The 26,721-nt window shown below is 53.5% G+C and overlaps 4 protein-coding genes across 4 annotated transcripts; 2 read left to right on the top strand and 2 right to left on the bottom strand.

The window, feature by feature from the left end:
- The first annotated feature begins 2,381 nt into the window (after window positions 1-2,381).
- Window positions 2,382-7,819, top strand: LOC34622261 (ice-structuring glycoprotein). Its single transcript, XM_026336014.1, has 6 exons — window positions 2,382-2,927; window positions 3,415-3,864; window positions 4,974-5,156; window positions 5,585-6,180; window positions 7,467-7,551; window positions 7,592-7,819. The coding sequence occupies exons 1-6, from the start codon at window positions 2,382-2,384 to the stop codon at window positions 7,817-7,819; spliced, it is 2,088 nt and encodes a 695-aa protein (XP_026191799.1).
- LOC34622260 (ATP synthase subunit O, mitochondrial) lies at window positions 7,816-10,514 on the bottom strand. The gene is made up of 5 exons (XM_026336013.1): window positions 10,308-10,514; window positions 9,541-9,773; window positions 8,770-9,166; window positions 8,296-8,400; window positions 7,816-7,917 (listed from the first exon to the last, which is right to left on the bottom strand). The coding sequence occupies exons 1-5, from the start codon at window positions 10,512-10,514 to the stop codon at window positions 7,816-7,818; spliced, it is 1,044 nt and encodes a 347-aa protein (XP_026191798.1).
- A 4,938-nt stretch (window positions 10,515-15,452) lies between these two features.
- LOC34622259 (vegetative cell wall protein gp1) lies at window positions 15,453-16,767 on the top strand. The gene is made up of 4 exons (XM_026336012.1): window positions 15,453-15,469; window positions 15,983-16,199; window positions 16,314-16,701; window positions 16,739-16,767. Exons 1-4 carry the CDS (start codon window positions 15,453-15,455, stop codon window positions 16,765-16,767), a joined length of 651 nt encoding a protein of 216 aa, XP_026191797.1.
- Window positions 16,768-21,304: 4,537 nt separating this feature from the next.
- Window positions 21,305-26,557, bottom strand: LOC34622258. Its single transcript, XM_026336011.1, has 8 exons — window positions 26,516-26,557; window positions 26,110-26,413; window positions 25,714-25,935; window positions 25,091-25,287; window positions 22,629-23,153; window positions 22,136-22,387; window positions 21,914-21,939; window positions 21,305-21,413 (listed from the first exon to the last, which is right to left on the bottom strand). The coding sequence occupies exons 1-8, from the start codon at window positions 26,555-26,557 to the stop codon at window positions 21,305-21,307; spliced, it is 1,677 nt and encodes a 558-aa protein (XP_026191796.1).
- Window positions 26,558-26,721: the final 164 nt, after the last annotated feature.

Raw genomic sequence — 26,721 nt, 5'->3', positions numbered from 1 at the left:
TGTATGCTGTATATTGTATTTTGTATGTTGCATGTCGTATGTTGAATATTGTATGCTGTATATTGCATTTTGTATGTTGAATATTGCATGGTGTATGTTGTATTTTGTATGCTGAATATTGCATGTTGTATATTGTATTTTGTATGTTGAATGTTGTATTTTGTATGCTGAATATTGCATGTTGTATATTGTATGCTGTATATTGTATATTTTATTTTGTATGGTGTGCATTGTATTTTGTGTATTGTATGCGCCTCTTGTTGGCGCTGCTGGTTTCGCCACCGCGCGCTTGGATCAAGCCTCGTCCTCGGCGCTCTTCCCGCAATGCAGGAAAAAGGTAGGACTTTGCTACAACGAAGAGTTGCTGAACTTGCTTCAACAACAGCATGCGCATGCGCATGCGCATGCGCATGTGCGCGCGCGAGAGAGAGAACTGTGCAGTAAAATGCCCTTAGGCCCCCTGCTTACCTGTTTGGCCGTAGGCGAGAATGGAGGCGTCGATGCCTTGAAGGACGGATTTGCAGAGCGGCTTTGCTACCCGTGCAAATACGTGTTTTTGCGTGTTAGGAAGTATCGCCTGCCGGCAGATTTCCACTTGGCCTTCCTTGGAAGGATTGTCTAAAAAGACGGTATCAAACGAGAACTCAGACACTGCTCCCCCCTTGCCTCGAAGCGTGACAAGCGCTCGCTGTGCGTCTGCCACCTCCGCAACTTCGAGGCAACTGACTGCCGCACAAGCTTCGGAAGGCACTGGCCGTATTCGGAGGGCAACCGACACCGAAGCGGAAGGCAGAGGCGCTGCTGCTGGAGGGGTTGACGTTGATTTTGGAGTTGACGTTGATTTGGAAAGTGACGTTGGTGCCGGCATTTTCAAAGGCGCCGAAGGAAAGGACAGCACGTCGCACCAGCGTGGAGCGCGTTCAATAGGGAGGGATTTGGACGGGTGGAGGGTGGTGTAGAGACACCAGAGAGAGAGAGAAAGAGTGACAAAGAGTATGTGACAGAGTGCCAGAGAGAGAGGGCGAATCGTACAGTGTCAAGGAGATTGGAGACGAGGTTGTAGGTGCTGCGGAAGAAGCGGTAGAGCGTGAGATCCGCTTCTGAAACACTGATAGGGCTTTGCTACAACGTCTTCTCAGTTGGCAGCCGTGGAAGGGAAACGTAGGAGGCACTAGTACCGCTGGTAGGGTGAGAGGACATCGTATACCTTTGGAAAAGTCGCACTGTGAACGGCATCCTCTGCGGACGGCTGTGCGCGCTGGAACCTGCAGCGTTGAGAAGAGAAGAGAGGGCCTTTCTCACAGAGAGGCAGTGTTACAAAAAGCGTGAAACAGCCCTTGATAGGGGTAAAAAACGGGAGACAGACAAACGCAAGACGCACTTGCATGCTTTGAATCGGCAGGAGAAAACTGGAGGGGCCGCAAGGCGGGCAGTCGGCAGCGGTGCTCAGCGCTGCCTCACCGCTGCTGTAGGAGGCAGGCAGCGAAAACGGTGTGCAGACACTGCACAGGTAGACCCCTTCCGGTGGAACCGACTCTAAATGCGCAGTTGCCGCAAATAAGAATGGTCAAAAAGAGTCTGTGCAGCATGGCAAAGAGAGCAGCCGCGGGGAACCCCGTCAGAAGATATCGGCACAGAGCGTGCACAAGCAGCACAAAACACACGCCGACGGTGCACGAGGGCTCTCCTCCTGGAATTCGTGTAGACGAATGTCTGATGAATGGATGGGTGGGGGATGGAAGGATGTTCAGGATGTGTGTGATTGATGTCTGCCTCTCTGTTGTGTGAGCGCGAGCGCTGACGTTGCGGGTATACCAGGGAGAACCAGCAGCACTACGCACGGAAAATGCACTGATCACCCTTTTCTTAAGGCTGAAATGCTCCCTAAATATATATTTTCCTTTTTAAAAATCATATTTCGGTTTTTTCCTCCAAGAGACGACGCCGATTCCCACATACAGCCAGCTGCCTCCGTCCGGGCTGGGGCGCTGCTGCTGCTGCTGCTGCTGCTGCTGCTGCTGCTGCTGCTGCTGCTGCTGCTGCTGCTGCTGCTGCTGGTATCATGCAATGCATGCGTCGTCAACTCGAAAGCGGCGGCCTCCGCCTCCGCTTCCGCTTCCAGAAGGTCAAAAGGTCTGCCCCTCCGTAGATTCTCAGGCTTTGCAGGATCACAAGCCCGTACAGTTGCCTCTCGCGGCAGCCTCCTTCTGAGGACGCCTTTTTCTGGCTGTCGCGCTTCGCCACAGACGCGTGGAGCAGCCAACAGCAGCAGTAGCAGCCTCCCTGGTGCCTGCCGTCGTTCCTCCTGCCGCTGCTCGTCTCTCCCGCCTGCCCCTGCCCCTGCCCTTCCCTCCTCGAGTTTATCCTTGGAGACGCGCTCGATGGCATCTCCGGAGTTTTCGCCCATCTCGGAGGACGGAGAAGCGGCCGAGGCTCCTCAGGGGGCCCCCCCCCCCGAGGGGGGCCCCCCCGCCTTCCCAGCGTCAGCGTTCGCTGCCGTCGCTGCCGCAGCAGCAGCCCTCAGCGAGCCAGCGTTACCCCTCCCTGCAGAGGGTGAGGAAGACATTCAGAGCAGTGCCTTCGCAGCGGAAGAAGCGGCTGCAGTGTCTTTCGAGAGAAGCTCGAGCAGCCAGGCGCTCCCTCCTCCATGGAGCCCACAAGGCACCGTGCTGCTTCTGCCCCCCCCCCCCGCGTCGCCTTCGCGGGTTTCCTCTTTCGCGTCGAGGGATGGCGACGCCTGCGCGATGGAATTAGACAGCCCAACGCATGCGCATGCGCGTGCCTTGCCACACAAGGTGTCTCTTCCTGCTCAATTAAGGCCAGCCTCCCGAAATCCGCAGCAGAGGAACGGCGCAGGCACGCCTTCTCCAGCGACCTCTGTCGCCCCCCCCGTCGCAGCTACTTCGCCCACACTACCCCCCCCGCATGTCGCAGGCGCCATGCTGCAGCAACAACAGCAACACCAGCAACAACAGCAACTGCGGGCTGCTCCCAGTCTCGTCGCTGGTTTTGCTACCGAAAGAATTTCCGCCGTCCTCGCGTCCGTCGATAGCAGGCAGGCAAGGTCTACCTCACAAATGTATACATGCATGGATATTTGTACGAGATATATATAGAGATATATACATATATATACATATGCGAGATATACGTATATGAGATATATATGTATATATACGAGATATATGTACACTCGATACATTTTCCCCTGAACAGATATATATATATATGTATATATCTACATATATATGTAGGTCTATCTCTATATACATACTTATTTTTGATCTTCCTATCTTTTATTACACGTTGCCAAGCTGCCTGCCGCCTTGATGGCTGCGTGTCTTCTAAGCGCATGGTCACTGTAGTATTGAATGCGCGCTCTCCTCTCTTCGGCATGTCGCTATGTAAGTGCAGGCGTCAGTGGAAACGGCTGCGAGCTTCATTTATCGCTTTGCCGCGGCAATACCCCCTCCTGCAGTAGCAGCAGCTGCTGCTGCAGCTGCCTCTCGAGCAGCGGCTGCTGCCTCTCGCGAAGCAGCAGCCGCAGCTGCTGCCACTGCTGCAGCCTCCCTCGTGACTGCTGCTCCCTCCCCCGCTGCAGTGCGCGCGTTGTCAAGGACTGCTGGTGCGCAAGCAGCAGCAGCAGCTGCTGCTGCTGCTGGTGCACTCCCTTTGTCGATCTGCTACTTGCTGCTGGACGCATACAGACGTTCTCCTCCTAAGCAAAAGCTCGCCATCTTCTATGTCTTCCATCGACTCCTGCAACTGTCAGCAGCGGCAAGAGCGAACGCGGAGGTCCCTACTATCGCCGGCTCCCTAGAAGATGCTGCATACTCAATTTTTGTGATTCCAGCTCTCCAAGAGGTTCGTCAGACTTCGCTTCGTGCAAAACAGACACACAATGCATGTATGCATGCATGCATGCTGTAGCGTTTATGCAGGAGGTGGATCGAGTGCTGGCAACGAATGCCAGTACAAGGCGTTTTTCTATGTCTTAGTCCTCCCCGCTATTCGTGTGTTTGGCCATTCCCGTGTCTTTCCGTGTTTGTAGGCGTCACTTGCGGGCTGTTATTTTTTCATCGTTGTTTTTCTGTGCGAGAGGGAGATGTCTTCTCTGATCGCTGTGATTGTCTTTCTCTCCGTCCATACACATGAACCGCGTGGTGGACTCTCTACACGCCTTTCAGTCAGAAAATATTCCGTGGACGTCTTTTTTCGCATGGATATGCGTGCGCTCCATGTATTGACGCATACATATGTATACTATGTATCTATGTAGCGATATTTATCTATCAGCAGCAGGCTTTTCCTCCGCTGGCATGCATCTCTTTGGGGGCCGCTTCCCTTTGCAGCTACGTTGACTGCTGCTGCCTCTATAGAACCCGTGTTGTATGCGTTTCCAGCCTGGCGATGCTCCCTGTGCTGCTGCTGCTTCTGCTGCCAAACGTCTTCTATGACCACGATTCTCCTTTGTATATAGGAACGAGAGTTCCCCCCCTTCCCCCCCCGTGTGTGCTCTCGAGGAGATATCTCTTTGCCCCTACAAGTGACGTCCAGTGTGTTTCGTTTTGCGTATTCTCTGCTGTGTGTAGCGCCTCCTTTTACCGGTGTCTGTGCCTTCCATATACACAGCTGTGTGATGCCTTCTCTCGCTTCCTGTTCTCTCGATGGGCTTGCTGTAGAGTCTGAGCCAATACTTACCCTATAGGCTCCCGTCTCTTGTGGCTTTTATGCGCACAATGCACACCGTATTTTCGAGGATCTATTCTGACACGGATAATTCGATGACTGTGCGTGTATATTATGTACATATATATGTATATATTATGCTCCTTCGGCGCATCTCTCGTCCCTTCTGGTTGTCTGGATGCCTTCCTCTCGCTACCTGTGGATATCCATGTGGAGTGTATGTGCATGTGTCTACTGTATGCTCCGAAATGTGTGTCATGGTCTGTGTATGTTTGTTGGATTAGATCCAAGCATCAGGGCCAGAGATGCTTTCTATTCGCCCGAAGATGCTGCGATGTCTCTCTATTTGGCGGGATTGGTGCGTATACTCCCCGGAGGCGCTCCGTCATATTCGCCAATTGGCTGCAAAAGGAGAAGGTTCTCGCGTCATGGAAGAGGCTGACAAGGGGGATGCAGCGGCTGTGGAAGCGTGGGCTGCCCTCCTGCAGCTGCAGACGCTGCGATTTCTTCAGCAGACACCTTCTGGCAGGAAAGTAAGATCTCTTTGTCACCAATCAGGGAGCCCGCGTGTCTTTGGTGACGCTGCCTGTTGGATTCATGAATTCGCGTTGTGTTCCTTCTTCAGCATGCGTTTGTCTCTTTTTTTGCTGGCTGTGAGCTGTTTTGCTCTGCTCTGTTGAGTTGTGCTCTACTGTTCTCTGCTCTGCTCTGTCTGTGGGAAGGGTATTGGGGAGGGTGGATGGTGATTGCATGCGTTGGTGTCGTGTGGAGGATGCGGCTGTGATTGTGAGAAGGTGTAGCTCTTGCGTTTTTGCACATGCGTCTCTCTCGTGTGGAGCTGACTGCTTCTGCGCAAATACAGGCATACGCATACGCATACCAGTCTTTTCGGAAGATGTGTGGAACGCCCCCCTTAGCCTCAGTTGAGGCTTTAGAAGCCGTTGCGGCTGCTGCAGCGACAGCAGCGCAGGAGGCGGGAGCGGGGGGTAACCGTAACAGCGGCAGCAGTTTCGCAGCTTCTCAGCCTGCTGTTCGTACAGCGGCTGCAGCAACAGCGTCCGAAGGCGGAAAAGCAGACGCAGGTTCGATTCCAGCACCAGACGAGGGCACAGGCGATGCGGCGGGAGGAGGAAGACTTTCTCCCCAAGCGACAGCAGATGCTGTAGACTCCTCAAAAAGGCACAAGACAGTCACAGGCAGCTGGCGAAATGTTCACCAGGAAGCGTCTTCAGAATGCTTGGCGGAAGCCTGCCAAGACGGCGCGCAAGGCGAGCCCAGCAACGCAGAGTTCAGCATGCCTTTCTTGCGACAACTCTCTGCCGAGCAGCTGGCGGCTTGCGGCAAGCTTTTCGATAGAGCGTCTCGAGTTACTGGTCAAGAGTACCTCTTGCTCCAGTCCTCCTTGATGGATCTTTCAGGTCTCTTGCAGATGCAGCATCAGCGCCTGCTCGAACTGAGGGAGGAAATGCAGCTGTTCGCTGCAGCCGACGCGTCGGGAACAGCAACGGCACCGGCATTAGCAACGGCACCGGCATTAGCAACGGCACCGGCATTAGCAACGGCACCGGCATTAGCAACGGCACCAGCATTAGCAACAGCACTGGCTGGTGGGCAAGCAGCCGCGGCTGCATCCGAGGGATAAAGAAGGCCGTCGATTATCAGGAGCGCACGACAGAGAGTGGGATTCGTCATCGATCATCGCTGCCTGCACGCTTTGCAGCGCGCTGCTGCGCACGGCGTTTAGGCGTGATAGTAGAGTTGCTGTTGTCGCGTATTCCCCCATGTTTTCTTCGTAGCCTCTCACCATCCCTTAGGCTCTCGACCTCGGCGTGTGCTCGTGGGCTGCGCGTGGCGTACGCCCGTCGCATCACCGAGCGAGGGCAAGGGAGTGGACAGCTAGCCAAGGGCAGCGCAGCTAGCCAGAAAGCAGACACACGCCACGACCAGCAGGGGGGGTTGCGTTGGTGGCTGGCTTCTGTTGCTTTGCGCTTCTTAGCGCGAAATTCGCGCGGTTGAGCATTTTTGTGCCAAGGGAAAAGGATGTAGAACGCTTGGACCTCTATGTCCACCCGCGGGGTATTGTTGGGAAGTACTGGCGTCGGAAGAGATGCCCTTTAGAAAACTGGCGAAAAAATTCTCTAGATGCCGCCTCGCTGTGAACGGGTGCTCCTTTTGGAGAGGGTGGCTCTACTACCTAGTGGTGGCTATCGTAGCATGCATTTCTTAACCCGAGGCAGCCACTTCCTCAGAGAAAGAGAGATGCAGCAAAAACTCTCGCCCCCCTTAAGACGACCCCGTCCCTTGGCATCGGTAGGTAGGCAGGTAGGTAGCGGTGTTCGGAGACGCTTAATTCGCCTTTTAAAGGCAGGTAAGCCTGCCTCCGAAAGGATATCGCGAGATCTTGGTGCGTTCCAGCGCCAGCAGAAAGGTCCCCTAGAGAACCCTCTGTACTTTTTTCACGCCTCTGCCCGTCATCGAAGCGGCGCCTTGGCAGCAGGCAGAGAGGCGCTACAATTGTAGGTGATGGCGGCAACATGCGCGCACGCCTGTGAAAGAAGTTTGTGTGTGTGTGTGTCGGGGTGATTGCTGCATGGCCGCGTGAAAAGGAGTCTCTTTTTTCAGCCTTTTCGCGCGCATCCATCGTCGCCGGGAGGCTCACTGCTTGGAAACACAGGGCCGAGCAGTCGTGTGCAAAAAGTGCCGCACCCCAGCAGCTGTGTCGCTTGGTCTGCCCTGCATGCGTGACACTAAGGGAGAAGGGGAAAAGACTGAGAAAGGCTGGCTGGGAGCGACACACAAAAAGAGAGCGCAGCGGCAGCTAGACCAGCGTCGGCTAAGCCATCGCCTGCCTTTTTCGCGCATGCAGGCAACGAACGGGTGTGTTGCGAGAGAGTTTTAAGAGCTCAAAGCAGCAGCATACGCCACTGAGCTACCCGCCCCCGCCCCCCTTTCTCTCGCCACACAACAAGGACTGGCTTCGTCCGCATTGAAAGCGTCCAGCAAGCTCGAGCCGCGGCTCGCTCCTGCTCTCCTGGAAAGTGTGGCAAGCAGTAAAAAGCAGCAAATAACAGGAAGCCGATCAACTAGAGGCGGAGGCAGAGCAGGCAAGGGTGCAGCGGTCAAGCGCTAGAGCGTAAGAGGCGACTGCAGAGATGTTATGAGGCCCTCAACACGGGAAGCCACTGTAAAATCCAGCAGCTCATCTCCCATTCGAACAAGCAAGCCTCCCTGAGCCGCAGCAGGAAGCACAGCTCACGCGCATTCTACTGAACGCTGCTTCGTCGCGAAATCGCGCAAAAGAAAACTGAGAGCACATCTTACCCTACAGAATGGGCCGAAGACAGCGATGCATGAACACCACGGAACGGCAAGAAAGGAAGAAGCTTTCTTTCTTGCGCCAAAAGCGGCGAACGCACAGGCACAGAAAGAGAGAATAAAAAACAAAGAAACAAGGAAAGAAGCAAAGAAAGAAAGAGAGACGATGCATGAAAGAGAGCCAAACGGTGGTCGTGGAAGGTCAAGAAATACGGACACACGGGAAGACGGCGGCTGGAGGCTGTGCGCAAGGGCTTTTCTTTCGAGAAAGATTCATGCAGGGGAACTTACCGCAATAGAAGGATTTGTTTGAAATTCTGTTAACAGCGTCTTCTTTGGGCCCGCCCTCTTTTGCAAGGCAGCGAGAAGCTCCTTTCTCTGTCCTGTGGTTAGTTCCTTTAGAGAGACATGCGTACACATATATACATAAGAACACATGTATAAGCATATATATACATAGATACACATATACATATACACAAACATACACTCACTTACTGAGAGAGAGACAGAGAGACAGAGAGAAACAGAGAGACAGAGAGAAAGAGAAGCTGAAACCCCCAACAGTTCCCCGTGAAACCTCTAGAGACCCCTTGGCTCAACAAGAATGGAAATCCATGCTCTGGAGATATATATACATGTATGTACATAAATGTACAAGAAAGCGGCAGGCTGGACGCAGACAACGCCCTGGAAGGCAGCAACAAAACTGGCATCAGGGGACGCGCTGTCAAAACACAGCGCATACTTTCTCTGTTGTCTGACCTGCGCAGAGGTGACGGTGCACCTGACTTCTCCTCTGTGCTTTCGGTACAGCTCGTCGAAGGCGGCAAGTATCTTGGGCAAGTCTACCATTCGCTTGTTTTCGGCAACAGTACAGAGGAACTGCTTGGTGATCTTGTGCAGCCTGAATCGTTCGGCCATTTGTTGAACGACATCAATCTTTACCTCCGCCGTGATCCCAGGGGTTTCTGCGAACGCTCCGAACTCCGGAGATGTTTGAAGGGCCGCATGCAAACCCTCGACGTCTGTATACACCGCGTCCAGCGCCTTAGACCCCTGCGCGGCGGCCATCAGCGCATGCGCGTAACGGCCCTCCACGCTGTGTCTGTCAGTCCCGCTGCTGCATTCTGCCGATGAAGAAAACGACCTGAATTGGCCCCTAGGGGAGATGCAATTGAAGCGGGTGGGAATATGCGCGAGAGGAGGAGGGATTCGTGCAGCCGAAACGCCAGAAGGACGACGTCCAGAAACTTGCAACGATGTTCGCAGGAGGGCGGTGCGCAACATCTCGGGGAACGCAGGGTGGAAAGGGCGAGCAGAGCACGCAATCAGCAAGAAAAATGCGGGATGACGCCTCGGCTACACAGCCGGACGGAAAAGAGAAGGTGTAACGGCAGACAGCGAGAAAAAAGCCGGTAGGCGAGTTCGAGGGAAAGCTTACACCGGCGCGAGAGAAGCCCTAGGCGACGACGCGCTACGAGACCTCTTTTGTCAGAATTTGGATAAAGAAACACAATCTGTGTGCAATCTCACAGGAATACGGAGAATGAGCCTTCTTTGAGGGGCTGTTTCGGTGCCTTGCATGCATTGGAACAGCCCCAACGACTGATGCGTTGGTGTCTGCTTCCCGCACATGCGCTGGCACCAGCCGCATTCCCTTTAGAAAAATGCAACTTCAAACAGGAAGTCTGGATGGCCGGACACTCCACTCGCTTTGCGGCTTCCAGATCGCTCCTTCCTTTTCTAGCAGTTTCGCGTGGTGCATCCTACGGAAGGCGAAGTTTACTTTCTGCGCCCGCAACGTACACACATACACCGCCACCACTTAGCAGTCTCGTGCCTTCCAGTTTGCAGGAAAGGTGGCTACACTAGACCCTTCTGCTGTTGCTAGTCAGTCCGTCTGCGCCCACAAACCCCATTCAAGTTTGTTGGGGGCGTGGTGTCTCCGCACTTTCCCAGGAATACCTCTTGTGGCAACACCTTTGCAAGTTGTTCCACGGGGAAAGGCTTGTGTGCCGATCTGGCTGCGCCTGTGTGCGGCTATTTAAATCCTTCCTGTGTGTAGCGCATCGCACGACAATGTCCGACTCACGTCTAATACTGCAGCTGCCTGCTACTCATTTTCTTGACCTCCTCAGTCAGGCCCAACACGAAGTGCTACTCGCCTCTTTTGCTATGATGCAAACAAAATTCAAAGTGGACAATGGTGGCAACCCAGCGAGGACTCTTAGGGTCAGATCTGTAGCATTCCCTACACGATCCCTCATTCAGGAGTTTGATAGGAAAGCATCTCTTGCTACCGAATATCTCAGAACTAAACTCAACAATAAAGAGGCATTAAAGCTTTCTCCAAAAAGTTCCCTTCCATTTCTTCCTGCCCTAACGCCTTGACGTTTCGGGCATGACGGGGGAGCGGGAGTTAGAGTGGGCTTCGTTTGCTCCTCGAAGTACTCCCAGCGTTCAAGCCTAGTTCCACAGAGCAACTGACACACGACATTCATTCTCATCATACTGAGCTAAGGCTACTCTACAGCAAAAGAGACACACTAACAGCCAAAACCACTAGACAAATCCCTCTAATCCGTAACTAAATTCATCTCGGGGAATAGAATGTGCCAAAGTGTAGCCTGGAGCTGTTCATTTCCCCAAAGTGAACAAGGTGCACACAGTCCACCGACTCATACACTCAGAAACCAGAATCTTCCTTGAAGCGACGGTCCTAGCTGCCTGCGACACTGATATGTACCTGACTCTAACGACAAATCTTTTGCTAGCTCAGCTGGCTGCTCCCTCCTGTTGGTGTCTGACAGTCCTTGCCTAGCAAGCAGAGACGAAGAGTATCAGAACCAGCATCTACATGCAAGGCTGTAAATGCTAGTTTCACTTTCTCTGTTTAGAAAACGAATATGTACAACGCCCCCGCAAAAACGGGCATAGGAACTGGAAATCTCGGCGGAGCGCTTGGTTTATGAGATGAGAAAGTGACAGAAGTATGGTACAGCTTTGTGGTTATCTTAATCCATGATCCCTATTCGCACGGATACCTTGGGAAGTCCTTCAAGCTTCCAGGCAGGTGGTAAGAATATTTGAGCGACTTTCACGGCCATGATAGAGCTGGTGCAAAGGATGAATTGGTCATAGTTGCTGAGGTTTTCGACAGCGGTCTAGATGCTTTCCTCACTCTTCACCTCTTGTAGTCCAGCGAAAATTCCACTGCAGTATCTGCTCAAATTATTGTAGGACTTGAGACGCAATGCAAAAACCGGGTTCCAGGCAGTTACGTGGCTTCAGGTGCTGACAATCTGGGCATGACAGTGCATGCGCCTTGTACTTTTGGAGGCATCCCAGCTTCCCGAACAAACCAAGAGAACTTTATTATTCTCGTGTGAGTCTGATCGTGTCTCGAGCAAGCAGGAGCGTGTGCTTTGCGCAGCAAAGGTACTGCGATGTGAAGTCGTAATTTACAAGTAACGGAGACCTGCTTTGTTTTGAACCCTAGCAGGTCATCCTGAATGTGCTCTTACTCCATGCTCTTGCCATTCTAAAATTTGGAAATAATTCTGTACTCATATTTTCATATGGCGTACGCAACGTCGATAGAACCCGTCGATCATCACAGACAACAAAAGTAGGATGAGCGACTGTGAACCACTGGGGCGTTGTGAGAGAGGGTTTGGCGAGTACATTGGTGATGCTCGTAAAACACCACTGCAGTGTCGTACTGCAGCAGACACCAAGCCCGACAGAACCTCTACACTTAACAAAGCCTTAAAGCTTTTTTTTTTAAGGGCACACTAAAGACCGATGGAAGGCCTTCACAATAAGAAGGCCTCTTAGATTAAAAGTGCCAGCGTTATTCACGCCCCACTACCTCGGATCGTGTTCGGTTTCCGGCACTCGATACCGTTGCTCAGTTTCGATGAAGCAATGGGAACAGCAAGCAGTATTTTGGTTTTTCGAGAATGCCGTAGGCTGCTGAAAAAGGGCACCCAACCTTACGTGACAAGCATCGGTTGCTGTAGTGCAAGTGTTGCTTAATCGGACACCGCAAGTACTAGAAGAGGCTTAAGGGGGACCATGAGGGCCTTTGCTGCGCCGTCAGCTTCCACTGTCTAGGTCAAGCGGTGTGTGTTATTAAGTAAATCAGTCAAAGAGGCATCTAGCCGAGCATAGTCACAAATAAAATTCCGGTGGTAAGATTCACGCCCATCGTAGTCTACTGCATCCTTGGTGGTGCGTCATGGCAAAGGCATGGCTCGGCTTCTTCAGTTCTTGCGGGATCTGATTCACCCAATTACTGCATCCGAAGCACGGATCTCGGGAAATTTAATTGATTTCGTGAACAACGGATGCTTTTCCGTGCCTTGACATACGACTGTTTCGCAGGAGCCAAAGCGCACGTTGTAGGTGTTCTAGGTGTACTCTTGGATGTTTGGACATCATCCATGCAGACAGCCATCTAGCCCTCCTCGGTAGGCCAGTTAGTGACCCAATCGGCTTGATGTTGCATTTCATCTAGGGTAGCAATACGCCCAAACGGCATTAGGGTATACTCGAATTGGCGAGTGCCAGTGTGGAACGCCATTTTCTGCCAATCATCAGGGTGAACGGGGGTGTGTAAGAAGGCATGTGTGAAGGCCTACGTTGAAGAAACTCTTGATCTGTCTAAGGCTCTGAGTAATTGCCCAGTATTACGCATAGGAGGTATTTCTCCTTTGCACTGTCCTTGTCCACGGGCTCAAACGTCACACACGTGGGCCACCGTCCGTCCATTTTTTGCGACAATATAGGGGTGTGCCCCAAAGCACTCGGTAATTCCTTACTTTAACAGTGTTAAGTAGTTCGGTGTGTGCCGCTTAACCTCTTGATCATTCTATGAGAAGCTCCGATACCGTGGAAAACAACTTGGAATTGAGCCCAAGTTAGGCTCAACATAGATGTGTTGCACAGCCAGCTGGCTGCCAGTTGCCGGCAGCTCATCAAAATTTGACACATCCGCGAGAGCCTCCTTGAGATTTGCTGATTTCCGCCGTTCTCGGCTAAGCATTTCATCAAGTTATTCGATAAGGCACCGTTTTCTGGAGATAGTTGAACGAAATGCATGCCCAGAACCATCTACTGTTCCTGCGCTGCTGAACAACCTGCATCACGCCGTTGGGGGTACGTCCATAGTCCGCTCACTACAGATAATATGACCTGATCGAGCAAACCAGGAGGTCCTTGCTCCTTGCTCACCTTTCGTAGGGGCACTCATGGCATACCTAGGATAACCTAATGGTGGACGAGTTCAAAAAGGAACTCGCGGGCGATGCTGATAGGACCCTATTCCTATTTAAAGTGGCACTTTGCCGTTGCATTCTTGCCGATCCCCATTTTCTGCACCAAGTCAGCATACCTGAGTCTTAAAAAGCCACAGGCAATGCTAACAAGACCCTATTTCCTATTCAACGTGGCAGCTTACCGTTGCAGTCCTGCCAATCTGGCTACGGCTGTGAGTGGACAGGCAGATTGCACTTCTGCGCCTTCTCCACGGGTTTGACCTTCACTTCGCACACAGAGTCACGTAACACTAGCTTTTTCCGGCCATTCATGTGAACTTGCAACTCCGCAGAGTCTGCTTGTGCTTAGTCTCCCACTACGGCTCTATCTCCTTTAGCCCCTTAAAGCACGCCTCCGCCTTCGCGGGGGCTTCTCTGTTTCCACTATTTCCCTTCTTTGCAACTCAAAGAGCTTGATTCCACTAGAGCTAGTTCGATGCTCAACTATTTTAGGTTTTGCATGCGCCTGTGGATTTACTTCATGCCCCAGTCCACCGCAATCAAAGCCCGTTTTGGGGTGATTGTCTGGGGGTGCAAGAACGCGAGCTCTCAGACAGACCAATTAGTCAATTTCTCATCAATTTTCAGCTAGACTTGAAAGGGGAGGCATCGAAGTATAGCAGAGGTTGCTACATGCAAAGAAAATACCAGAGAGGACTTTTTTGTATGATGATGAGGTAGGGAATGACAATTGATTTTGGATGGCTTTCTGCAGCCTCGGGGTTCGTTACCTGCACGATAACTTGTGGCTCCTAGGGATCACTGCAGTAGTCGTCATTGTAGGCACTCCTCGAATCCCAGGGAAATTGTCATTCCCCAGCGTGAGCTCTGCCTGCCTTAGCTCTAATCATCTATGAGTACTACTGAAATAAGCCCTTGTTGGTGTTTACTAAGTTTGTTTTACAGACACCCTCAAGTATATTGTCTCTACATTCTTTCGTATGTCTCTTTTGGGGCTTTAGAAAAATCGTATGCATGCTCGGGATGTATTTGCATGCAGGGACTGCTCCATAGCAACAAGGAAGTGTATTTTGATCCTCTTTAGATAGTTTAGTTGTCTTCTGTTATCTAGTAGGAGGAGGCTCACTCATTTCACGGGTCCGATGACAGCAACCCATCGCTCTGCTACGGTCCTCTTGGTTTCTTGCATTGAGTTTGTTGACGAGTTTGTCAATCTTCTTGTTGATGCCCCTCTAGCGGCTGTTGCACACTTTCTTTTTCCCATTTCCACTGCGTGGCGCTTCTGTCTGCGCGGGCAGTGGCCACAGGGTGGGAACTCTACGCTGTCCTGCATGCAGTTGGTTTCGACGTACACATACAGAAACAAGAGCACAACTTTGAGATACGGAGAAGGACATAGTAACATATCAACGTACACTTTTGCGCTTTCTATTACATGTGTTATACCTAACTCCGAATTAGTAGAGATCTGACTGCTTTGACACTTCCTGTAATTTCTTAGATCACAGAGTACTGTTAGAACGAAGCAAGAAGATGCAACGTTGAGTTAATGAACGCCAGATGCTATGTGCAACTAGCTGTGGATTTTTGGCTTTCGTATGGAGTGCAGTTACCCGCACCCTAGCTGCGCTTCTTGCCCTTCTCAGAACTAAGGAGCATGGGTAGGGGATAGCCAGACTTCTTCCAGAAGCATTCAAGAAGTTTAAATCGAGCGTTCATCGAGTGTGGAGTCAAGGGCACTTCTACGGAGACCTTAAAAGGAGTGGCCCAACGGTAGAGAAGCGTTTTCACATGATAATTATAGATTGGCTGTGGTTGTTGTGCGGGTGCACGAGTAACACATGTTCCGAGGGGGATTGATCTAGATTAGCTCTCTGAATAGAAGGCATTACGCGTATTAGAAACAGTTCAGAAGCCACATTGTGCACATACAGAGCTAACGCATTAAAACATTCTCCGCACCTCTACCCCGAAAAACGCACTGTCAAGTTAAAGGGTATTTACAATCCAGGACTAGTCGCAAACGTGGCTCAGGGTCCAGTTGCTAGACTTCGTGAATATGATTCTTCGTTGGTGAAGGGCTTGGGAAGGATGACCAGATTGATTTACCACCATGCCTAGGTATATTGTGGAAAAATTGCCAAGGAAGGTCCAAGAAGAACAAAAATGTGGACTTTAAAGCGGTAATTTTCTTAATTTCTTCTGTTTACAAAGCAAAATTGACCCCAAGTTGAACATATATTTCACATGCTCTGACGGCTCATGCACGTGGCCAGTTAGGGTGTTACAGTGCATTGTTCCACTGGTCACCCCCAACCACCAGGATTCAGTCAATATGGAATTGTACATAATTGCACTGTCAATCCATGTATCCGAATTTGCCATTCTGCGTGGTTGTGTCTTCTCCTGCCCGCCGGGAGGCGTTTTTTCTAGTGTCTCTTGTCCTCAGTTTCGTGTATCTTTCTGCCACCACGGGAAACGGCACGACGATCCCGGCCAAAAAGTCCGACATTCAATTGTTAATCCTCCTTAAAATCGAATTTATTCTTGAAATTCAACTGGCTAAGGTTGCTTTTATGCTGAATGGAGCCTCACTGCAGTGCTTGTTTCGGTGGTTCTTGCAATGGGCGACGTTGCCGTACACTTTTCTGCACCTATCGGACATTTGCTCCTTTCCTGCTTTCTCTCCTTTTTAGCCTCAGCCGAGGTCATGCAGACAGCCCTGTGGATTTGCCAGAACCTCCAGTTCCCCCCCATCGGACTCTGGTTCTGAGTATACCTTCACCTTCGAGAGCACCTGAGTCTGCAGCACGACCATCAGAAGCACAGGAACCGTCGCCAGCACCTCCGACACCAGTCCCTTCATCAGCGTTGCCAGAAACGGCGGCTCCAACATCGGTGGCAACCGGAGCAGCAACAACAAATCCGCTGCAAAAGGAGCCGAACAACAACAGCAACAACAAGAGCAACAACAAGAGCAACAACAACGACGACAACAACAACAACAGCAACAACAACAACGCTGAGGCTAAGATTTCTCCCCCAGCTCTGCCTGCCTTCGCTTTTTCACCCTCACCAACAGCTGAAACTGCAGCAGAGTCTTTGCCTGTCTCTGTGTCTCCCATCTCTTCGGGAGAGCCGCTTTCCGCCGTTCCCGAGAAGATCTCTGCGGCGGCATGGGAAGCAGAAGGGGGCAAGAAGGGGCCTTTGAGTCTCGCTGAGCGGATGCGTCAGCACTTTCATTCGCAGCAGTTGTTCCGGAACGAAGAAGATGTGGAAAGCAACACCGGTGTAGATCACTTGCCTCGTGCTACTCTCGACAAATTGCGGGAAGAGGCGCAGGCACAGATCCCAAGCCCAGAAACAAGGCCGCAGGTGGCTTGCCGTTCCAACTGCTCGATGCATGGTGAGACGCGTGGCTGTTTTCTTGCTGAAAGAGGTTTTTTTCTCAGGCTTTGGGGAGAGGCAAACAGCTGCATGAGACGGATAGCCGCTTTTCCCTGGCTTTTTAGCGGTGTGCCTTTGGGTCGTCTTGCTTCCTCTTTTGTTTCCCCTTGCTGTGGTGGCTCCGGTGTTGTTTCCTTTCTGTTTGTTCGCCTTAATCTGCCTCGCTCACACGAGTCCGTATATCTCTGAGACTGCCACACTTGCCCCTTGCCTTCCTGCACTCCAAGAACGCCTCTCTAAGCTAGAGAGGTTTCAAAGCCACCTTGGGAAGCTTCCTCTAGAACGACTTCGGCAAGATCGTCCCCACTTCTCGAATTGAACCTCCAGGAAGAGGCTTAGGGTGGTTAAATTCACCACGCTACACTCTTTGGCCGTCACGCAGCTTGATACACCTGCCTCTCAAGGGCTTCATGTCTTGCTATTTTCAGGTGTCTGTACGCCGCACGGGTGCTCCTGCTTTTCCGGATGGACGGGTGCTGACTGCGACGTCCGCAGCTGCCCGCAAAACTGCAGCGGCCATGGCGTTTGCGTGGATGGCAGCTGCAAGTGTGTTGCTGGATTTCTTGGAATTGACTGCTCGTGAGGAGTCACGCCGTCCTATTGGGAGTCTGCCCCCTTTTTCCTGAACTGCACCTGCCTCGCCTCGCATTCGTACCTCGCGTCTTGGCACCTCCGCTTCGCTAGTTGCACTTCTTCCTTTTCCTGGCTCCCTCTCCCCTCCTCTCTCTTCCCCTCGCTCTTCCGCCAGTGTTGGCTGACATGCGCGGGCTGCCTCTCTGCGGCCATGCGTTTGCAGAGAAAGCGCAGTCGAAAAGCTCGAGAAAACGGACTGTCCGAATAACTGCAGTGGAAATGGTGCGGTTGCAACCACTTGGAAGAAGACTCTCTCCGCATGCATCAAATACGGCGGCTTCGTAGCAGGAACTGTTGTATCTGCGGCAGCTGCACCCTGCTGGAGTGCTCGTTGGCTCTATGCCCTTGCTTGCTGCCTCCGCTCTCGAAGCGCTTACTTCCCGCGGTTCCGTGCTTGCAGCTATGTTTTGCCCTTTCTCTTCAGGCTGGTGCGAGCCTGCCACGCGGCAGTGCCGCTGCAAAAAAGGCTTCTTAGGGCATTCCTGCGAAGACATCCAATGCCCCAACAACTGCTTCGTAAGCGAATAGCAATCTGCAGCTAGCAGCTTACTAGCTGTCTAGCGCGTGCTCGCTGTTTGAGATCTGTTTCGTGTACGCACCCCATCTTCCGTGCGGGTTTGCTCGCCGCAAAGGAAATTTCCCCTGCGCTGCCTCGAAACCGCATAGTCGAGGAGGCATCTGCCGTAGCGTGTGGGCTCTCTGCGTGTATGTATACATACATATCGGTATATGTATGTTTATCTGTACACCCGCTTTCCCCTTGAAGTGATGTGGCTTCACAGCCGAACGGTCGCTGTGCGGAAAACGGTCGATGCGTCTGCAACGTGGGATTTGGAGGTGCTGGTAAGCCTTCTTGAAAAAAGGGGGAGACCTTGCCTCGCCTTTTAAAAAGCCATCTAGCGTGCCTCTCGGGTACAGCAAATGACATGCTCCTCCAGATCTTGAAGTTGTATTGCCGTACCGTTTTTTCGCTGCGCTTTTGCGGCGTCCACCAGTCTTTCCAACACGCCAAATGCTCTGACTGCGAAAAGACCCTCTTCAGTTCCCTTCGCATGCTGCATGTCAAACTAATGCGCTGCAGACTGCTTCGTGGAGATGTGTCTCAACAACTGCAGGTGGGTTTAGCTCCTCTTAGTGCACAGGATTATGCAGGCAGAACGCTAGTGATGCGGACGCCAGAGGGAAAGCAGCAGAAGTTGCAGCCGCTGTGCAGAAGAGATGCCTCGCGCCAGCAGGAAACATATCAAAGAATGTTGCAGTGGTGGCTACTTTTTCGCAATACGTTTTTGCGCTCATGTGTCGTGTTTCCTTGTGGGGTCTTATCAGCGGTTTGGGAGTCTGCAGCGCCAGAGGCTGCCTTTGTTATGAAGGTGAGAGCGCACTTAGAGCAACACACATTGCCAGATTGATGGAAACAGGCTATTCTTTGCGATTTCATCGCAACTACCGATGAAAAAACGCGATAGGTGGAGGCCTCACCGTCTTTAACCTTGCATGTTGCCTTCTGCTCCCCTCATGCTCGCCATCCTTTCGTGCTTCTGTATGTATGTGTGCAAGGGAGTGAGTGTCTGTTTGTATGCATGTGTATATGTATGAGCGTGTGTGTGTGTATGTATGTTAGTGTGTATGCAAGTATGTATGTATGTATGAATGTATGTATGCATGCAAGTATGTATGAATGTATGAATGTATGTATGTACGTATGCAAGTATGTATGTATGTATTTGTATGTGTATGTATGTATGTATTTGTATGTGTATGTATGTATGTATATGTATGTATGAATGCATGTATGTATGCATGAACGTATGCGTATGTATGTTAGATGTATGTATGTATGTGTATATGTGTGTTTGTGCCCCCTCGTTCAAGCCGGGTATACACATTTTTCCATGCGCGCTGCTGCTCTAGGAGGGGATTATGGCTACGTCTTTGGATTTTGCCGTGTCTGTCTTTGGCTTGTCAGGAAGCGGGGGGGTTGATTGCAGCGAGCGCCAGTCAACTTCTCGCGCAACACGTGAGGCTTCAAGATTCTTCCATTCCTTACGCGCTCAGAGCTCAGAACGCTTAGCATTTTCTTCCGTAGGGATGCAGAGCTCTGCGTCTCTCTTGCGTGCCAAAGATACACTGTGTCCAACGCTTTACCTGCAGCTTTTGGATGCGCCTCCGACGCGGACTGTTCATCCCGAGGAGTCTGTCAAGCAGGTATCTATGCAACGCAAGGGTGTCAGTGCTGGTGCTGCTGCTGCTCCTGCTGTTGCTGCTGCTGCTGCTTCTGTTGGGTTTTCGCCTGCTGTGCAGTAGCGTTGCCTCCTTCCCTTTTCTGCTGCTCTCTCCGGCAGCGCACTGTTGCTCTGTTGGTCCACGATCTGAAATGCGTGTTATCCCTTACGCTCGAATTGGCGTGTTGCTACGGGAGCGCGAGCATCAGACAGCCGCGTGGCTAGCGGATCAGAATCCCCGATGCATGCCGTCTCTTATAGGGCTGAACTAAGAGAACGTAGTTTTGACCGTCCCTCTGCACTTTCATGGACAGACCAGCTTCTGCCGTTGTATTGGAGCTTGTGCCTAGAGGGGTCGTTCGTGGCGCGTTTTGGGGTGTCTGTACAGGCCGATGCATCTGCAACACAGGTAAGCAGCAGCGCCAGAAATGCCCGAAAAATCGCCGCAGGAGCACAGAATACGAATTGAAACGGCGTTACAGCAGGCTGGGATCGCACACGTAGCCAATCCATTCGTATTTTCGAATACGCATGCACTCATGTCAGTGCGGAGGCACAGAGCAGCGAAGGTCAAAAGAGGGAAAACGCAGAGGACGCGTCGGCAGCCCGTCACCCTGAGAGGCCAGAGAAGCTTCCTTCCCCCCCATGCAACAACAGCTTCAGCAAGTTTATGCGATTGGTTCTGGTGTCTGTGTGCGTCGTCTGCACACTTTAGGATTCGAAGGAGACTGCAGCGAGCTCTCGAGAGATATCTTTTCGGCGGTTTGCAAGCACTCCAGCAGCCTGTATGCGCTGGCATTCGACGCCACTGTACAGCCTGGGCTAAAAACGTGGTAAACGGGAGGAGAGGCGCGAATACAAGAAAACACGCCTTGGTAAAACAAAGAAACAATAACCCCGACAAAAGCTACTCCCGCCCGCACGCACACGCTGTTTGGATTGGCCAGTCGTGTTGTTTGTCAGCGTTGACATGCTGTCAAGAGATTCTTTTTCGCGCTAAAGAGCATTTTCTACGGCGCCCTTTGAGGCTGTTTTTCTCTGCATTTACCCCCGTGCTCTCGGCGGCGTCTGCTCTTTTGACAGCGCAAGCGAGTGCCACGAAAGGTAGGGGGGTTCGCTGCTGGCTTTAGTGTTTTTCTGCCAGCGTTTCTTCTCCTCCCCAAAGAGCGATGAAAGTGCCACAACAGCTCCCCGCCCACCTGTGCCGCCAGCGCCTCTTGGTCTCTTGGTGACGAGGCGGAGGGCATTCCAGCACCAGACACTCGTAGAGGGCATTTCAGGGGGCCCCTAGGGGCCTGTATGGGTAGCCATAGGCCGATTCGCTTGCTGTTTTGCTTGCGGGATTTGGGGTAGCGCGTGCTGTGTTTCAAATGACTGCTAGCTAGATGTGCCCGTGACGCCTTCCCTTTGAGCTGTGCGGCTAAAAAAAACTAGGGGAAAACAAGACACACATCAAACACGCACGATCGCAAAAAGGTCGATGGTTCTCGGCTAGAAAGGCGGCGCAAGGGCAGGCAAGGGCCCTGCAAAAAGCCTCGTCATGAAAAAAAATTCGTGGATTAGTCGCCGTCCTGTTCTTTGACTACTCTCCGCCCCGCTTCCAAGTGAGCGCGTGCGTGCCGTCTGCCCCGTTGTTTTGGAACCTCCCGGAGCCATCGCACAAGCCCGCTAACCGCCCCAGCAAAAAAAGAATCTAGCTGTCTCCCACTCCTGGCATTAGAGCTGAATATCCTCGAGATGCAGGAGACCTGCAGGCCCTCCATACACAACTTTGGGAGCTGATCCAAAGAAGCGCCTATTCGTGAAGGGGCACACGGCAGCGACTCTGCACGCACACACGCATGCACACACACACACACACCCGCAGAATCCAAAGCAACGGGGCAGTGGCAACATGCCACGCAGCTAACATCACGCGAAGAAAACGCCTTCGTACAGCAATTCCTCTGTGCTTCCCTGCGCGTGGCTTCCCGTGCACTGGAAGAGCGACTGCCCCCTAGAAGAGCACAGATGAGCCGCTTTTCTGTGCGCTACACAGCAATATGCAAAGAGGCTGAAGACCTCGGAGTGCTTGGAAGGTGCAGCAGCGCACATCCCAGCCCTCCACTTTTCCTACTACTATAGGCTGAGGTAGAAGGTAGAGGGCTATGTTGCAATTCGGAAGAAGGAAGCCCCTTTCGGCAGAAAATATCTCCCCCTTCCTATCCCTAGGCAGATGTTCTAACAGCGCGCGCATATGCCGCACCTACTGACACCCCGAGGACGGCACACATTGCATCCACACGACAGACAGATAGGCAAACAGACGTTTGAGAGAAGACAGACCTGTGCAAGGCCAGGATGGAGGCCACCTTGGGGGCCCCCTTCGAATTACGTTTGGCTCGCACTGCAGAGTGCTGGATTCCACCAGACCCTGCTGCATGCGCCTCTTCCCAAATCACCAAGCCCCGAGAAAGCAGCGCGCAGCGCTCCTCGAGCTGCTGCAAGGCGACTAGGCTATCTACCCTTTGCTGCATCGACTCAACCTGCTGCTCGTGTTCCTCGTGCTGCTGCTGCTGCGAGGGCAACGTGGCCATCTGCTCCTTCAGGAGAGACAACAAAGACAACCTCTGCTGTTGCAATCGCTTGTGCGCCGCCTCTTTCTGCGTCTCGAGGTGCGGGTAGAAGAACTGCTGCTGCTGCTGCTTCACCGCAGCGCAAAGCGTTGCCTCTTCCTCTCCCTCTGCGAGGGACCACTGCCAGGAGCGCAGGGTTCCCTGACCTCGGCTCTCTAGCGCAGCAGCATGCCCTTGCACAAGACTGCAGCCAACAGCCAGCCGCACGTACACACACACACACACAGACACACACAGACACATAGGCGCATGCAAAGTCGCGCTGGGAGGCAATGCCGACATTTAACGCGCAGCAGCAAAACCCCACAGCAATAACGATCTTTTTGCCTCCATGGCGCCTCCGCCGGGCCTGTAAAAATTTACGCCTATCGCCTGCATGCGCAGAGAAAGTCGCTCTTAAAGGCCTGCCAAGGGGGGCTTTGCGCCTTGACCGACCTTCCGCCACTGAAGGCGAAGAAAACTAGAGGGCCCACTGCCGTGCAGCCCAAGCAGCACCGTTCGCCGTCTGCGGCGCTGCCGCTGCTGCTGCCAGTGGCTACAGACTTTGCAGAAAGACTACCCAACAGAGCGCCGACGGGCAGTTGCTTCACGTGCTGCTTCTGCAGGCTTATGAGCAGCGCATTCTCTGCCGCAGCCAACAGGTACCGACCCCATGGACACCACACGAGGTCGCTAATCTCGCGTGCTCGGCAGCAGCTGAAATTGCTGCCAACAACCTGCAGCGCTGCGCTGTCTGCCACTGCATGCAGGCCCTGAGGCACGCATACACCAGCGGCCCCCCCGCTCGCTCCTACAGCACAGCGTGCAATGTCGAGGACGAGCACACTACCGCTCCTGCTGCCGCTGCCACGCAGAGCAACAGCCAGCAGACTGCTGCCCTGCACCGGCAAAAAGCTGCAGCAGCGCATCTCGGAGGCGCGGCAACCGGGGGTCACTACGGACAGCGCGACCTGGAGGCCCCCCCCTAACAGGGGCCCCCCTAAGAGGGCCCCTCTTAGGGGGGGGCCTCCTTCGCCGAAATCGCCAGCGCCGGGCATGCTGGACAGCGCATGCGGCGAGGCGGAAAGGGTGCCCTGCTCTCGCGCAGCGTTGCCTGCTGCAGCGGAGTGACTAATGAATGAAAAAATATAGAGGCGGCCTTCCTCCGCGCCAGCAACCACCGTGAGGGGGGGCCCCCCAGGGGGGCCCCCACACAGGGAAGGCGGCAAGCCCGCGTCCGAGGCAGCAGGCAGCACTGGTGCCGCCGCGCAGCAGAAAAGCCGCGCGGAGGGCGAGGAGAAAGTCCATACGGGAGGCAAGACGCAACAGCTGCGCGCACAGCACAGGAAACACGCAGCCCTCCTAAGGGATGCGCGCGGTGAGCGGCAGGAAGGTGACAAAAAACGTCTCTCGAAAAGATTTTTCCAGAAGCGAGGTGTTACAGGCACATCCGCAATAAACAACCGTCCGACACGTGCGTGCGCGGAAGAAGGAGGAAGATGCAGCAGTCATGAGGGCCACACAAAAGAGGGACGGCGCAGTCATCTCAGGAGGCACAGCGAGAATGGCACAAACAAAAACAAAAGAGAAGAGCTCCCCCTTCTCTCCTCCTTTCCACCCCTGCCCATTGCGCAGTCGCAGCAATCGCCAGAACAAAAGGGGGGGCAAATCGCTGCTGCCCGTCTGCGCTGCGCCTGCCGCTACTCTTTAGGTGACTACAGCCTCGCAACGAGATCCCTGTTCCCCCTCCCCCCCGCTGTTCAAACAAGTCCAGACCGCTGTAGTCGCCACTCTACATGCTGCGTTGGCAAACACCGCCCCTCCGCCCCCCTAATGAAGCTCCACTCCCAGCCTACAGGCAGCAAGGTGTTTCTCGATGCTCTCCTGCGGCGTAAAGCTTCTCTGTTCCTTCTCGCCGCTTGTCTGCTGCTGACTCCTCCTCAGCGTGCTGGAGGGGCAGCCACCCCTCCTCTTCAGGAAGCAAGGGCCAGAGGGGGACAGACCACATTGCAAGAGCACCGTTCTCAAGAATCCCCACCAGCAAGCCTAAGCGCGAGCGGCAGCAGACTTCACCGTCTTTGCAACAGCGTTCTTCAGGCGACACTGCAGCGCGAGTATTCCCCGCGGTGCAGGGGGGCAGTAAAAGCCTTGAATTCGGCACCCACTGAAGAGCCCTGCAACAGCCACCCTAAGAAGATCAACAGCAGAGAAAGAGAAAAAAAGAGAGTAAAAGCACGATTAGAGGCAGAGAGACAGACAGAGAGAGAGAGCACCAGCGCGATTAGAGGCAGAGAGACAGAGAAGGAGAGAAATAGAGATAGCAACAGCACAATCAGCAGCAGAGAAAGCGAGAGAGCAACCGGACGACTAGAGACAGACACGCAAATAGAGAGAGAGCAACAGCACGATTAGGGACAGACAGAGACAGAAAAAAAGAGAGAGCAGCAGCACGATTAGAGGCAGACAGAGGAAGAGAGAGCAACAGCACGATTAGAGGCAGAGACTGCCATGAATTATTCTGCCCCGTGCAGCCTCTCAACGGAACGCAACAAGCCCCTTCTCAGGATACTGCAGTGTGCTCAGAAGCCTAGAGGAGAAATCAGAGAGCGCTAAAGACTGTGCCAGCCAGCCACACCCTGGATTGGAGGATCATTCTCAAGGAAGGCTTCTTCCTGCTGTCACTTGACAGCACCCACAGTTGCAGATACCCTGGCCTTTTGAGGCAGTGCTGCTGCTGCAGCAGCACTGCCCCCGTTTCAGAAGCCTCCCTGTTCGTAACCACCGCCAAAGAGCTTGCACCCTTCCTTTGGCAGCGCATGTCAGTTTTGTTGCTTCGCTCTCGGCTGCTTGACAGCGCGTCTGCCTCGTCGCCGCGCGCTTGGTGGTGCGAACACTGGAAGGGGCTTACCGAAACAGCCAGCACAACAAACCCCCCGCTCCCGATTTCTGCAGGCTCGGTATCGACACTGCCCTTTGGCATTGGCGTCTTGCCGCCTGCATCAGAAGCGACTGGTGTTGATGCTGCACTGGGGTTGCTCCTGCAGTGTTTCAGCGCCTCCGACACCCCACACTCCTCCGACACGGCTAAGGCCAGAACCGTGCCGCCTACATTCAGCAGAAAGCTGCTCTTAGGGGCCCCTGCCGAGGCGCTGCAGGAGGGGTGAGCCTTCGGCGAAGAAGAACGGATGCCAGTGCTACTACTACTGCTGCTGGCACTGATGTTGCCACTACTGCTGCTGCTGCTGGCACTGATGTTGCCACTACTGCTGCTGCTGCTGGCACTGATGTTGCTACTACTGCTGCTGCTGCTGGCACTGATGTTGCCACTACTGCTGCTGCTGCTGGCACTGATGTTGCCACTACTGCTGCTGCTGCTGGCACTGATGTTGCTACTGCATGCAGCCGCAGCACAAGCAGCAGCCGGAGGCCCCACAGCTGCCGGCGCGGCAGGAGCAACACTGCTGAAGGGCAGCACAACGCATGCACTCGCCTGTCTCGCCGCTTGCCGCTGTTGCTGGGCAGCAGCAGCGCTCGGAGCTGCCGCTTTGTAGAGCAGGACGGAGACAGGCAGCCGGCAGAGATCGCGTCGCAATGCATCGGCATCCAGAGCGCACTGCTGCATCATCCGTGTCTGCTCCCCGGAGAGCCTTGTCTCACCGAACGCCCTGCGCAAGGCTGCTGCAGGAGACTCCCCCGAGGCAGCATTGGCACCGGCAGCAGTGTTGGCAGCATTGGCACCAGCAAGGAAGCTGCCTTCAGGCATTTCCGAGTAAATCCACCCGGTATGTTTTTCGCTGGATCCCCCAGCAGAAGCCTCCCCCCCGCCGCCTTCGAAAAGCGCAGACAGCGATTTGCCAGAGGCAAGTGCCGCAGCTGCAGCCCTTGGCAGTAGCAGCGCATGCAAGGCAGCAGCAGGCTTCGAGGCGCTGTGGTGAGGAAAGCCTCCCCCAGAGCTGCCATCCTCATGCGCAGCAGGAGAAAGGCTTCCTCCCTCGCCACTGTGGAAAGCGCCTTCTCCTCCCCCCCCCGCCGCTGCTCCTGTCGTGTGGCAAAAGTCTGGATCTTGCAGCCCACAGCTGCGTGACCAAGAAGCTCCCGTCGAAATAGAGGCTTCTAGCGATGTCTCCTGCACTACTTCCTTATGACCATCGCACGACACCCTCGATGCCGGAGGCGTTACACGGCCTCTACCTCTTCCACGCCCTCTACCTCTTCCTCTCCTAGACACTTTCTGAGAGGCCACCCCCAAATTTCCCCCTCTTATACTGTCGGCTGCTTCTGCTGCTGGTGCTTCTTCTGCTGCTGTTGCTTCTGCTGCTGCTGTTGCTTCTGCTGCTGCTGTTGCAGTTGCGTCGGCGCGTGGAAGCGCCGCCATTTCTGCATGCAGATTCTGAAAAAAGCGTGAACACACCCTGTAGCCGTCAGCTATGACATGCTTCCTCAGGTGAGTCGATACGCCTACAGCGTTTGTTGGGGTGGGGAGTGAGAGGGAGGGAAGATACACGGATGGAAGTAGGGGGGCTCAAGACGAGGAGCGAC

This window comes from Cyclospora cayetanensis, unplaced genomic scaffold (genome assembly GCF_002999335.1).
Source record: "Cyclospora cayetanensis isolate NF1_C8 unplaced genomic scaffold, CcayRef3 CcayRef3_contig_9, whole genome shotgun sequence".
NCBI classification, from domain to species: Eukaryota; Apicomplexa; class Conoidasida; order Eucoccidiorida; family Eimeriidae; genus Cyclospora; species Cyclospora cayetanensis.
The sequence above is the reverse complement of the archived record's forward strand: the minus strand, read 5'-3'. Positions and strand labels throughout refer to the sequence as shown.

Excerpts from the sequence above, each read along its gene's own strand:
- LOC34622261 (XM_026336014.1), top strand. The coding sequence starts at position 2,382 with ATGGCATCTCCGGAGTTTTCGCCCATCTCGGAGGACGGAGAAGCGGCC. Across the intron at positions 2,928-3,414 it reads CCACACTACCCCCCCCGCAT|GCGTCAGTGGAAACGGCTGC; the intron begins GTCGCAGGCGCC and ends ATGTAAGTGCAG. Across the intron at positions 7,552-7,591 it reads CGCCTGCCTTTTTCGCGCAT|CTCAAAGCAGCAGCATACGC; the intron begins GCAGGCAACGAA and ends GAGTTTTAAGAG.
- LOC34622260 (XM_026336013.1), bottom strand. The coding sequence starts at position 10,514 with ATGAGAATGAATGTCGTGTGTCAGTTGCTCTGTGGAACTAGGCTTGAA. Across the intron at positions 9,774-10,307 it reads GTTTAGTTCTGAGATATTCG|GATGCACCACGCGAAACTGC; the intron begins GTAGCAAGAGAT and ends CGCCTTCCGTAG. Across the intron at positions 8,401-8,769 it reads GCACCGTCACCTCTGCGCAG|GAACTAACCACAGGACAGAG; the intron begins GTCAGACAACAG and ends GTCTCTCTAAAG.
- LOC34622259 (XM_026336012.1), top strand. Across the intron at positions 16,200-16,313 it reads CATCGGTGGCAACCGGAGCA|GCTAAGATTTCTCCCCCAGC; the intron begins GCAACAACAAAT and ends AACAACGCTGAG. Across the intron at positions 16,702-16,738 it reads CTCGATGCATGGTGAGACGC|GCTTTGGGGAGAGGCAAACA; the intron begins GTGGCTGTTTTC and ends TTTTTTTCTCAG.
- LOC34622258 (XM_026336011.1), bottom strand. The coding sequence starts at position 26,557 with ATGGCGGCGCTTCCACGCGCCGACGCAACTGCAACAGCAGCA. Across the intron at positions 23,154-25,090 it reads TTGTTGTGCTGGCTGTTTCG|GTCGCGCTGTCCGTAGTGAC; the intron begins GTAAGCCCCTTC and ends GGGGGCCTCCAG. Across the intron at positions 21,414-21,913 it reads TCCATCCTGGCCTTGCACAG|AGTCGCTGCCGTGTGCCCCT; the intron begins GTCTGTCTTCTC and ends GTGTGCGTGCAG.